The following is a 13,628-nucleotide window of genomic DNA, read 5'->3' on the forward strand; positions in this document are numbered from 1 at the left end:
AAATATCCCTGTACCTCAGCCCTGGTCACTGCGGTTTCCCTGCCGCCTGCAGCTCCCCGAGCCGGTCACAGGCAGAGATTCCTCCTCCCCAGCTGGGGCCGGAGCCTAGTGAGTCCTTTGCATGGATTGAATCTGTGAAGGAGTGAATGGAAACACATGAAACCTAGGAAATGTTGAGCTGGGGTTGGCTAGAATGGGGGTGCGTAACTCTGACTGCAGGGGCAGGACGGGAGCCGGGGCTCTGAGATACGCTCCTGTGACTGCGCTGAGGTTTGGTGTTGGGAAGAGGTCACCGGGTCACCCTGATTCACTCCCACGGACGTCTCTGGGGTCTTGCTGTTGAACTCGGTGGGCTCTGGACTGGGCCATTCTAGGTTAATGTGACTGTTCAGAGTAAATTTACTCAGACCCTGTAATATTCTACACCCGAAATCCCGAGGCCTTCACTCAGGCAACACTTCCATTAACTCCATAAGGACTCCAGGACTGGGTCTGTTCTGGTTTGCAGAAATCAGCTGGTTTCAAGGAGCTAAGCTGTGAATGTCCGGACTATAGGACCCAGGAGCAGCCGATTATAAGAGTTGATTTGATACAGATGTCCCACTTACTGCAGCTGTCGTTCTCTGCGGCAGAGCTGCGGGCAGGGCTCGGCTTGAAATGCTGCAGGGGCCCAGCTGCACCGCTGTGGTGAGTTCTCAAAGATGCTCTGAGCCGACGTCCCGCAAACGTGGCCACCGGGGGGTTTCCCTGCAGCCACGACAGCTTCCTAAGTGGTGATGGGGGGGAGGCAAAGCATCGGCCCCTCTCCCCTCCCTCCCTGTTCCTCCTGGATGCGCTGCCCTGCACGGCCCCTGGAGACAGGTGGGCACAGAGCTGCAGGAGCAGGGTGAGTTCTCCACCTGGGGGGCCGGGGACAATGAGCCTTGGGCTGCTGCCCGGGGGTGGTCGGGAGGTGGGCTCCAGTGGCAGGACTCAGTGGCTGCGTGGACCATGACTCCAGCCATGGACCTTCAGGTGCCAACACCCAGCTCTGCCTGCAGGGTTTTGGACGCTGACCCCCAGCTCTGCACATGGGGTCCTGGCATTCGGCCATGGGGCTTCAGTTCAGGCTCCAACTCCTGGCCACAAGGCAGCAGGCTCCTATTCCCACTTCTGGCCACTTGGCACTGGCCCCAGGCACTGACCTCCATGGCCGCCCCTGGCCCCGGACACCAACCCCAGCTGCATGCTCCTGGCTGCTGGCCCCTGGCACTGATCCCCAGCCTTGGGTGTGCAGCAGCAGGCACTGGCCCCAGGCTCCGATCCCTGGGCATGTAGTAACAGCCGCTAATCCCTGGTGTGCGCCGATCCTCAGGTGTGCAGCAGTAGGCACTGGCCACAGGCTCCGATCCCCGGGCATGTGGCAGCAGCCACTGATCCCTGATGTGCACCAATCCTCAGGCTGAAGTGTGCACCAATCCCCGGGCACGCAGCAGAGGGTGTGGCCCATGGCAGCGGGCACTGACCCGAGGTTCTGGCCATGCAGCCCCGGACTCCAGCACCCAGCTCCAGGCTTGTCCTACATGGCAGTGGGCACCGGCCCTGGGCTCCAACTCCCTGTTAGGGTATAGATATTCGGGCCTGTCTGCAAAGGCCTACACTTTAAGAACTTAGGTGTATGTTTATCACTTAGCTAGTTACAGGGGTATAAAAACAAAGACTCAAAATCAAAGTTCGCCTGTGTAAGGGCCTTTTCTCACTGGGATAGTCTGAGGAATTTGGCTAAGCAGCAGAGGCAGCCATAAACTGGGGGCTTGGCTACACTAGAGAGTTGCAGCGCTGGTGGTGGGTTTACAGCCCTGCAACTTCCTCTGTGTCCACACTTGTAAGGCACATACAGCGCTGCAACTCCCTGGCTGCAGCGCTAGCTGTACACCTGGTCTGCTTGGGGTGTAACGATTCCAGCACTGGTGATGCAGCGCTGCTCATCAGTGTGGTCAGCAAAAGCGCTGTTATTGGCCTCCAGGGTATTAGGAGGTATCCCAGAATACCTTTTCAGCCACTCTGCTCATCGTTTCGCACTCCACTGCCCTGGGCTCAGGTGACCTGCCCTTTAAATGCCCTGGGAATTTTAAAAATCCCCTTCCTGTTTGCTCAGCCAGGTGTGGAGTGTAATCAATCAATCGATCAATCAGTGACCATGCCTCCACGCACCAAACGAGCCCCAGCATGGAGCACTGGTGAGCTGCTGGACCTCATCAGTGTTTTTGGGGAGGAAGCTGTGCAGTCACAGCTGTGCTCCAGCCGTAGGAATTACGATACCTAAGGGCAGATATCAAAGTCCAGGCTGGAAAGGGGCCATGAACAGGACGCGGTGCAGTGCAGGGTTAAAGTGAAGGAGCTGCGGAGTGCCTATTGCAAAGCCCGCGAGGGAAACCGCCGCTCAGGTGCTGCCCCCACGACCTGCCGTTTTTACAAGGAGCTGGATGCGATACTTGGGGGTGACCCCACTGCCAATCCGAGGACCACGATGGACAGTTCAGAGCAGGGAGAGGAGGGGGAGGGGGTAGAGGAAACCGAGAGTGAGGGTACTGGGATGAGGGGAGACACCCCAGAGTCCCAGGAGGCATGCAGCCAGGAGCTCTTCTCAAGCCAGGAGGAAGCTAGCCAGTCACAGCGGCTGGAACTTGTTGGTGAAGAAGAAGCAGAGGAGCGGGTTCCCAGTAAGCAGCTTTTATTTTCAGGATGGAAATGTTTCGGGAGAGGAGGGGGGGTTGGGCTGCATGCATGCATGCCTAGATGTGGACTAGCCCATTGATGTGGTCTATCACATCACAGTAATCGGCCTCTGAAATCTCTTCAAAAGTTTCAGCCAGAGCATGGGCAATGTGCTTGCTCGAGTTTATAGGGAGAGCCACTGTGGTCCTTGTCCCAGTCAGGCTAATGCGTCCACGCCAATGTGCCGCGGGGGGTAGGGGGACCATTGCTGCACACAGGCAAGCTGCATAGGGGCCAGGGAGGAATCCGCATTGCTGGAGAAGACCCTCTCGCTCTTCCCAGGTGACCCGCAGCAGCGAGATATCTGGCAGGATAATATCCTGTGGAAAAGGTAGGGATAGTGTTCAGTGCAGGTCTGCCCCCCCCTCCACAGCTCTCTGATTTCCCCAATGCACAGAAACCCCAGTGCAGCCCTGACCCAAGCAATTTCCCTTCCCAGGTGAGCTGCGGCAGCGAGATGGCTTCATTAATCACTCATTCCCCATTACTCACCATGTCTTCGCTGCTGTGGCCTCTCTGTGCTATGTTTGCTATGTGTAAAGGATGCTACAAATGAGACTAAAAACTCCTTAACTGTGATTATAAACAATGCAGCCTCTGTAATAAATGTTTCTCTTTCTGTTTTTTTTCTAAGTGTCCTTGAATAGTACCAGTAATCCCCCATCCCTATCACAGACTGCTGAAAAGCTACAGAACCTGAGGAGGAAACCAAGAAAAAGCAAAGAAGATTTGGTGAAAGCAGTTATGAATCAGTCTGCCAGAGAGAGTAAAAGGCTGCAGAACTGGAGAGAAAAAATTCAGCAGTGGAGGGAAACAGAAAGCAGGAGAAAGGAATTGGCTAAGAAGAAAAGCACAAAGCAACTGATAAGCCTCCTGGCGCACCAAACAGAGTGTATGCAGTCACTCATAGGCATGCAGGCAGAGCACTGCCGTGCTGCCCCCCCATCCCAAAGCTCTCTCCCTTGTGCCCCAATGTCAGCTCAAAACCCCCTTCTCCAGCATCCAGATTTTTACCACCACCAATTGCCCCCAACACCTGTACGTTCACCTACCAGCCCTGAGAACTACGACCCTTACCCTCTGCACTCAACCCCCATCACCATGCAGCATTTTCATCCTGAAGTGCAGCAGGCATTGCACAGCACTCCAGACAGGACATATTCAAACCTCTGACTGTACAGTTCACCACCCTACCCCCCTGTCCTTTTACTTGCTGTCTTTTCAATAAATGATTTCTTGGCTTTTAAAACAGTTTTTATTATTGCAGAAAGTGAAAGATACTGCACCCCAAGGAAAAAACAGGCACTGCAAATCATTGTAACCATTGCACTTCACTCCCGTGCAAGGCACCAAACATTACTGTTGGCTTTCAGCCTCAAATTGCTCCCTTAAGGCATCCCTAATCCTTGTAGCCCTGTGCTAGGCCTCTCTAGTAGCCCTGCTCTCTGGCTGTGCAAATTCGGCATCCAGGCGTTGAACCTTGGAGGTTAATTCCTCACTGAATGTTTCACCCTTCCCTTCACAAATATTATGGAGGGTACAGCATGTGGATATAACCGCAGGGATGCTGCTTTCCCCCAAGTCTAACTTCCCATAAAGAGATCTCCAGCGTCCCTTTAAATGTCTGAAAGCACACTCCACAGTCATTCTGCACTGGCTCAGCCTGTAGTTGAACAAGTCCTTGCTCCTGTCAAGCTTCCCTGTATACAGTTTCATGAGCCAAAGCATTAACGGGTAAGCGGGGTCTCCAAGGATCACAACGTCCCCTACTGTGATCTTGCGGTCTGGAAAAAAAGTCCTGGCCTGCAGCTTCCTGAACAGACCACTGTTCCGAAAGATGTGTGCATCATGCACCTTTCCGGGCCAGCCTGTGTTAATGTCAATGAAACACTCCTGTTGCTCCACAAGTGCCTGGAGAACCATAGAGAAATATCCCTTCTGATTAATGTACTCGGATGCCAGGTGGGGTGGTGTCAGTATAAGAATATGTGTCCCATCTATCGCCCCTCCACAGTTAGGGAAATCCATTTGTGCAAAGTCATCCAGAATGTCCTGCACGTTCCCCAGAGTCACAGTTCTTCTTAGCAGGATGCAATTAGTGGCCCTAGAAACTTGCATCAACACTATTCCAACGGTGGACTTTCCCACTCCAAACTGGTTCTCGACCGATCGGTAGCTGTCTGGAGTTGCCAGCTTCCAGATTGCAATAGCCACCCGCTTCTCCACTGACAGGGCAGCTCTCAATCTCGTAGCCTTGCGCCGCAGGGTGGGGACGAGCTCAGCACACCGTCCCATGAAAGTGGCTTTTCTCATCCGAAAGTTCTGCAGCCACTGCCCGTCATCCCAGACTTGTAGGACGATGTGATCCCACCACTCAGTGCTTTTTTCCCGAGCCCAAAGGCTGCGTTCCACGGTGCTGAGCATGTCCGTTACTGCCACAAGCAATTTATTGTCACACGCGTCAGGCGAATCGATATCATCATCAGACTCCTCACTGTCACTTTGGAGCTGAAGGAATAGCTCAACTGCCAAACGTGAGGTGCTGGCGACATTGATCAGCAAAGTCCTCAGCAGCTCGGGTTCCATTTCCCATAGAAATCGCGCTGCAGACTCACAACGGTGCCAAACAGCTGGGATGTGAAGCGATGCACCATGGGGCGTTGGGACAGGAAGCGGAATGACCCACACCCTTCCGTCCCCTTCCCACAATCCCCGGCGCCAAAATGGGACGAGGTGCTCTGTGGGATAGCTGCCCACAATGCACCACTCCCAACAGCACTGCAAATGCTGCAAATGCGGCCACACTGCAGCGCTGGTAGCTGTCAGTGTAGCCACAGTGCAGTGCTGTCCCTACACAGCTGTAAGAAGACAGCTGTAACTCCCAGCGCTGCACATCTCCAAGTGTAGCTATACCCTGGGAAGCGAACAGTCACATCCTCACATTCCAAACTGGTCACATTGAAATAAGGTGCTATTGGGCTGTTAGGGATGTAAGCAGAGTCAGGATGAGCTCTACCCTGATATCTGGTGGTGAACTGTAGAGAGTGTGGAAAGAATTTCAGGAACTGCATTGGCATCCACCCCCCACTTAGCATAACCCCATAGCAACTTGGGATGGTGATTTTAATAGCTCTGGGATCCCCAATTTCTTTGTTATTGGGGCAGGAGGAAAAAAAAAGTTTGTCACCCTGATTGTGTGAATGGGGAGCTGTGGAACTGCTTTGTGACAGAAATGACTCAACCTCATTTGAGTGATACTTGCTAAACATGGGACATGGGTTCCAAAACCCCCTGAATTGAGAGAGGTTGGGGACTGGTGTGTGTACCTAATGGTAGGGGCCCCCTTTTGAGGGCCTGGAACACCAATTGCACATCCTCCTCTCTCCACTGTTAAACAGTAGAGCTAATTTTTGATTCTATTAGGAGTCCATCTAGAGACTGCTGAGCTGAGTTCCTGTTGGGCCAATGGTGCACCAGCACGAGGGCTCCCCTGCTAAGAGCTGAAATCACTAATAGAGCTGAGCTGAGATCAGGGAGTGCTGTGTTAACTAGTGGGAGAGCCTGAAGACCTATTGTTAAGCGACTGGCAGAGCAGAGCAGTTTGCGGCATGTTGGAGCAGCCCATGGGACAGTGAGTGGAGTGAAGCGGTTTGCAGGGACAGCTGGAGGAGCGGCACAGCTGGTGTGGTGGAGCTGGTCGTGGTGAAGGCTGCAGCAGAACTCCATGGAGAGAGGGAGCAGTTGGCCCTGGCCCACGTAAGGTGCCCCTTAACACCCTGTGTGGGCTTCCCTCCCCTTTCCACCCAGGCTGGGGGGGGGGTAACACTCTGCAGATAAACTCTCAAATTCTGGGGTGGCACTGACCAGAGACTTTTGAGTTGTTGGACTTTGGGGTGATTGGACTTAAGACCCTAAGGGGAAAAGGACATTGCCAAACATACCTGGGGTTGGGTTTTTTTGCTGTTGATGGTTTGTGTTATAATCCTGTTTGTGGTGTTTCTCCACTGGGATGCCGCATTGATTCCTTCCTTTATTAAAAAAGATTTTGCTACACTCAGACTCCGTGCTTGCGAGAGGGGAAGTATTGCCTCCTAGAGGCGCCCAGGGGGGTGTGGTATGTAAGTGTCCCAGGTCACTGGGTGGGGGCTCGAGCCGGTTATGCATTGTGTTACTGAAACGGAACCCCTGGATACTGAACCCGGCCCTTGTTGCTGCCAATTCAGAGGGGCAGAAGGGTTACACAAGGTCATCCAGATCTCCTTGTATGATAATTCCGGTCCTCCTCCGTATTGGCAATACCTTCCACCTTTGTGGCATCTACAAATTTTATTAGCACATTCCCACTTTTTGTGCCAAATTCAGTAATACAAATGTTAAGTAAGACTGGACCCAAGACCGATCCCAGAGGAACTCCACTTGTAACCTCCCTCCTACCTGACAGTTCACCTTTCAGTATGACCTGTTGTAGTCTCCCTTTTAACCAGTTCCTTTTCCCCATGTCAATTCTCATATTAATCCCCATCTTCTCCAATTTAACTAATTTCTCATCTGGAACTGAGAAGCATGTGTAAACAGTAGGGGCTGCAAGGTTCCAGACCAGCTCCTGGGTTTCTTAGTGTATTTATTAATGATATGGAAAGAAGAGGAGCAGTAAGGGAGCTATTTTTGCAGGTGCCAACGTTACTTAGGTTCAGCAGAGCAACCTGGGCATCAATGCACAGCTGTGGGCATAAAAGCAAAGATGTTCAGTTCCATAAGGTATGGGAAGGAGAATATTCTAATGTCTTTGAATCAACTGATGGTGAGGCCTCATTTGGAAACCGTGTGCCGGACTGGGCCCCCACCATCTCACACAGGGCAGTGCAGCACTAGAGGCAAAGGCAGGAGAGTAGCACTATATATTAATGATGAGGTAGACTGTAAAGAAATTAGCAGTGATTAAATGGGTAAGACAGTCTGTCTGGGTCAAAATCACTTTGGGGAAGAAAACTACTAGCGGCTCCCCTGGTCTAGTGCTTGGCGTGTGTTACAGAACCCCAGGATCCAATCTGGATATAGAGAGAGACCTCTGTAATGTTTTTAATTAAATAAATACTACTGGGAATTGTGTGAGTATGGGAGACTTTAACTTCCCTGATATAGACTGGAGGACTAGTGCTATTAAGAATAGTAGGGTGCAGATATCCCTGGATGTGATAGCTGACAGATTTCTTCACCAAATAATCACTGAACCAACAAAATTTTAGATTTGGTATTGGTGAGTAGTGAGAACCTCATAGAAGAACTGGTTGTAGAACACAACCTTGGTTCGAGTGATCAAGAGCTAACTCAGTTTAAACTAAATGGAAGGATAAAAAAAAATAGATCTGCAACTAGGGTCCTTGATTTCAAAAGGGCTAACTTTAAAAAGGAGGGGACAAGTGGGGCAATTTGCCCCAGGCCCCGGGCCCCACAGGGGTCCCCATGAAAATATAGTATTCTATAGTATTGCCACTTTTTTTAATGGGTGGGGAAGCACGAGAAAGGAACCAGCCTCCCTCAGCCCTTGCTAATGCCAGAATCCAGGCCACAGTCATGTATACCAGCCCCCACCTCTTCACTGCCAGGGCACCAGCTCCCTCCTGCCCTCCTGCTTCTCCAGCAGTTCACTGCACGGCCTGACAGCTGGGCCGACTGTGACATCATCGATGACATCTTTGTGAGCAGTAATGTCATTGGAAGCCCCTACCTCCCTGCTCCCCGAAATGGACAGACCCAGGAAAGATGCTGATCCATCGGAGAGGGCTCAGAGAAGAGCCACGGGAACGATTAAAGGATTAGAAACCCTGCCTGATAGTGATGGGCTCAAAGAGCCCAGTCAGTTCAGTTTAACAGAGAGAAAGTTAAGTCTGTTCCCAGTGTGTAAGTACCAACACAGGGCACACACATATAACAACAGGCTCTTCTCCCTGGCAGAGAAAGGTCTCACACAATCCAATGCTGGAAGTGGAAGCTAGACACATTGAGACTGGGAATTAAGTGGAGATTTCTAACAGTGAGAGGAAAAAACCATTGGAACAATTTATAAGGGTTGTGCTGGATTCTCTATCATTGACCATCGTTCAATCAAGGCAGGATGTTTTTCTTAAATTTAGGCTCTGGGAATTATTTGGGGGCAGGTCTCCAGCCTGTGAGATGCAGAGGATCAGACTGCATGAGCATAATGTTGCCTTCTGGTTTTGGAATTAGTGAATCAGTGAATAATGGGGATGCAAAGCCTCCAATGGGCCAGTTCCCCGGTCAGATTCTCCTTGGCCTTGGTGTGATGTCTAGTTTGTAAGTTCCTCAGTATAGGGATCAGGTCTCAGTTTGGGAAGTGTCTGGCACAGACCTTTGGGCCCCACTGGAAACAAGATTAAATAATAATATGCAGCTGTTCATCAGTGGATCTCAAAGCAGTCTATAAAGGATGTCAGTGTCATTATTTCCATTTTACAGAAGGGGAAACTGAGTTACAGGGAGGCAAAGTGATTTGCCAAACGTTCTCCAGCAGGGTAGTGTCAGAGTGTGGAAACAGAAAGCAGATCTCCTGAGTCCCACCCCATATTCACAGCCTGTATGGATGTCATCCAGGGTCTACATCTCTCTGCCCCTTCGTGCATCAGTAACTGGTTAAAATATAGGAAATAAGGGGGTATAAATGGTCCATTTCACAATGGAGAGAGGTTAACAGTGGGGTCCCCCAAGGATCCTGTACTGGGACCAGCGTTGTTCAACACATTCCTTAATGATCTGGAAAACGGAGTAACAGTGAAGTGGCAAAGTTTGGAGGATACACACAATTTTTCAAGATAGTTTAATCCAAAGTTGAATGAGAAAAGTTACAGAGGGATCTCACTGGGCAACGAAATGTCCAATTAAATTCAGCATTGATAAGTGAAAAATGAGGCACACTGGAAAAAATCATCCTAAATACACATATATAAGGATGGGATCTAAATTAGCTGATACCACCCAACCAAGAGATTTTGGAGCAGTCATAGGGTAGTTCTTTGAAAATTTCTTCTCTATGCACAGCAGTAGTCAAAAAGGCCAATAGATCGTTAAGTAACATTAGGATATGGATAGAAAATGTTATACTGCCACTATATAAATCCATAGTACGGCCACACCTTCAATAGTGTGTGCAGTTCTGGTACCCAAACTCGGTAAAGATATAGTGTAACTTGAAAAGGGTCAGAGAAGGTCAAGAAAGACAATTAAGGGTACAGAATGGCTTTCATATGAGGAGAGACTAAAAAGACTTGGACCGTTCAACTTAGAAAAGAGACAACTAAGGGGGGTTATGACAGAGGTCTATAAAATCATGACTGGTGCTGAGAAAGTGAATAGAGAAATGTTATTTTCTTTTTCACACAATGCAAAAACCAGGGTAGCTGGTTTAATACAAAAAAAAAGAATGTATGTTTTTTTAATGGAACACAGAGCTAACCTATGGAACTCACTGCCAGGGGATGTTGTGATGGGAAAGGATTGAAAAATTCTTAGATAAGTTGATGGGGGATAGGTCCATCAATGGCTATTAGCCAAGCTGGACAGGGATGCAAGCCCATGCTGCTGGTGTCCCAAAACCTCTGCCCACCAGAAGCAGGGATGGGAAGACAGGGATGGATCACACAGTAATTGCCCTCTTCTGCTCACTCCCCTGAAGCATCTGGCATTTGTCACTGTCGGAAGACAGGACACTGGGCTAGATGGACCATTTGTTTGTCCCAGTAGATGACTTTTTGTATGTTCTCTCTGCTGTCTCCCTGAGGAGACTTGTACCTGGCTTCCATGCTGGCCCCAAAATGTGTTCACTTTGCCAATTAGGAAATTGAGGAGGAAAGAAACTTTCCCAAGGTGACACAGCAGGTAAGTGCTAGAATGAACGCTAGAGCTCCCGTCTCCCAATGTGCAGCACAGTGCACTTCCCATGGCTTTATTGCACGTCCCCTTTGGCTGCTGCTCTCCTTGGCCATTAAGAGTGCAACTCGGATACAGCTTGTCACAGAGGAGCACACACCGTGCTCTCGCTCTCACAAAGTGATTTTATCTTTATGCTTTCTTGTTTTGTTGTTTCCCTTCAACTTAGAACAAGACTCACTCCGTCTGGCTGTTTTCTGTGGCAGGGCGCTGTGCTGTTACAGCCATGTGTGCCCCAGGATATTAGAGAGAGAAACTGGGTGTGGAAAAAGCTTTCATTGGACTCAAATTCTGTTGACGAGAGAAACTTTCAACCTTACTCTGTGGAAGTACATAATAAAAATATCCCTATAGTTCCAATGAAAACTTGTGCTTAATTTTCAAGTCCCAGAGCATTTTCTGTGTCCTGATTTAGCTCAGCAGGGAGCTTCCCCTGCACCACCGATGAAACACATTGATCACCCGTTTCAGGATCTCTTTTGATTTCAACCCATAAACGATGGGGTTTAACATGGGGGGAATGATCACATAGAGGTTGGCCAGCAGGATGAGAATATAACCTGGGATGATGTGCCCAAATCGGCGTGCAAAAATGAGGAAAAAGACCGGTGTGTAGAACACCAATATGACACAGAGGTGGGAGCTGCAGGTGCAAATAGCCTTGAGCCGGGCATCATTCGTTGGGAGCTGGAAAACGGCCCTGAGGATCAGCCCATAAGACAAAGCAATGAGCACAGCATCCAAACCAATTACTAAAATAGCCGTAGCTACGCCATACCAGATACTGACTGTGATGTCGTCGCAGGCCAGCCGGACTATGGCCATGTACTCACAATAGGTGTGAGGCACGAGGTTGGTTCTGCAGAACTTCAGCTGCTTCACGAGAAAGATGACAGGGAAATTGAAACAGAAACTTCTTGTGACAACTGCCAGCCCCAACTTCCCGATCACAGACTTAGTTAGTATCATGGTGTATCTCAGGGGGTCACAGATGGCAATGTACCGATCAAATGCCATGGCCAGTATGATGGCCGACTCGGCCAGAAAACTGACATGGATGAAGAACATCTGGGTCAGGCAGGCAGCAAAAGAAATTTCCACCGCTCCAAACCAGAATACAGCCAACATCTTAGGCACTGCCGTGGTAGATAACAGCAGATCAGCAGCAGCCAGCATGGACAGGAATAGATACATGGGCTCATGGAGGCTTCGTTCTGTCAGTATGATGAATAGTAGGAGACAGTTTCCAAAAAGTGTTGCAACGTACATCAGACAGAAGGGAATGGAGATCCAGACATGAGACACCTCCGTTTCCGGGATGCCAGTCAGGATATAGGTCACTGGGGCAAAAAAGGTGTGATTGTAAGCTGGCATCATGTGCTATCATTTGGATTTTCTGTTCAGTTTCCTGTAACTAACAGCAAAAGAGACAATCAGTGGAAGGTGAGTGTTGGCTAGGACTGGACTGCACTTGCTACAGTGTGATGGGTTCCACCAGGGGAACCACATGGAACTGGGGTTTCATTGAGCCCTCTGACCCCCCAGTCTGTGCCCCCCTCACACTGTGCTGCTGTGACAAGCTGCAGACCTGCTCCCCATCTTACACTTACACCAGCATCCACACACGTAGGGACACACCCAGCTGCAGTTACACGCAGGCTCTAACCAGCCACTGCATGAACCAACAATAGAAAGGCTGCAGCCAAATTAACCACCAGCTTCCCAGATTCGTACCCCCACTGGAGTGTAAACCCAAAATGTTACAGTCTCACCCTACACTGAGAACTGTACAGCGTAAGCTCATAGAATTCGCCCCCTCCCTGAATGTGGAAAGAATATACGACAGCCTCCGCCAGTCGAGCTATGATTTTCCCAGGCGCTTCATTCCAACTCACTTGTTTAGATAAAGCCAAAACTAGTTTATTAAATACCAAAATAGATTTTTAGTGATGCGAAGCAGATCAAAGCAGATTACCTAGCAAAGAAACAAAAATGCAACCTAAGCTTCTTATAAAATCTTAGAATCTATTTTTGTAGTTAATAAACTTGTTCTGTTATAATCTAAACCGTGAGCTTTGACTGGAGTGCTTGGGGAAAATCTCGGTTTGGTTACCCCAAGTTTGCATGGTTGTCTTCACTCTGAGTGATAGGTGCAGGGGTATTAAACACACAGACTGCCCAGATTTGACTAGGGCAGGATCGTACTGCTCTGGGGTACTAGCCTGGAAAGCTGGTGGTTAAAGAGCCTGTGTCCAGTTGCAGCTGGGTGTGTCTCTACCTGTGTGATGCTGGTGAAAGTGCAGGTTGGAGGGCTTTGCAGCTTGTCACAGCTGTACAGTGCGAGAGGCAGCCCAGGCTGGGGGGTCAGCCCGCTCAGTGGTACCCCAGTTCCGGATGGTACTCTGGGGAGAACCTGTCACAATCAGTATCAAAGCAGCAATTATAATCAGTTACTCCTGGATTATACAGTTTGTACATTTATGGATATGTTGCTAGAAACCAGCTATTTTCTCCCAATGGAATGGACCCAGTTCTGGGGTCCTTATTGATTTTAATGGAAGGGTTGCCTGAGTGAAGGCCTTGGGATTTGGGGTGCAGAATATTACAGGGCCTGAGGAGGTTTGCAATGAGGTTTACTCTGAACAGTCACATAACCAAGAATGGCCCAGTCCAGAGCCCACTGACTTCAACAGCAAGACCCCCAGTGACTCCCCTGGGAGTGGATCAGGGTAACCCGGTGACCTCTTCCCAACACCCAACCTCAGCGCAGTCACAGCAGTGTATCTCAGAGCCCCGGCTCCCGTCCTGCCCCTGCAGTCAGAGTTACGCACCCCCATTCTAGCCAAGCCCAGCTCAACATTTCCTAGGTTTCATGTTTCCATTCGCCCCTTCACAGATTCATTCCATGCAAACGACTCACAAGGCTC

The 13,628-nt window shown here is 49.8% G+C and overlaps 2 protein-coding genes across 2 annotated transcripts; one reads left to right on the top strand and one right to left on the bottom strand.

The window, feature by feature from the left end:
• The first annotated feature begins 2,177 nt into the window (after positions 1 to 2,177).
• On the top strand, positions 2,178 to 8,527 carry LOC127044405 (uncharacterized). Its single transcript, XM_050939203.1, has 3 exons — positions 2,178 to 2,702; positions 3,392 to 3,795; positions 8,399 to 8,527. Exons 1-3 carry the CDS (start codon positions 2,510 to 2,512, stop codon positions 8,525 to 8,527), a joined length of 726 nt encoding a protein of 241 aa, XP_050795160.1. The 5' UTR covers positions 2,178 to 2,509.
• Positions 8,528 to 11,112: 2,585 nt separating this feature from the next.
• On the bottom strand, positions 11,113 to 12,075 carry LOC127044409 (olfactory receptor 52B2-like). The gene has a single exon (XM_050939217.1). It carries the CDS (start codon positions 12,073 to 12,075, stop codon positions 11,113 to 11,115), a length of 963 nt encoding a protein of 320 aa, XP_050795174.1.
• Positions 12,076 to 13,628: the final 1,553 nt, after the last annotated feature.

This window comes from Gopherus flavomarginatus, chromosome 1 (assembly GCF_025201925.1).
Source record: "Gopherus flavomarginatus isolate rGopFla2 chromosome 1, rGopFla2.mat.asm, whole genome shotgun sequence".
NCBI classification, from domain to species: Eukaryota; Metazoa; Chordata; order Testudines; family Testudinidae; genus Gopherus; species Gopherus flavomarginatus.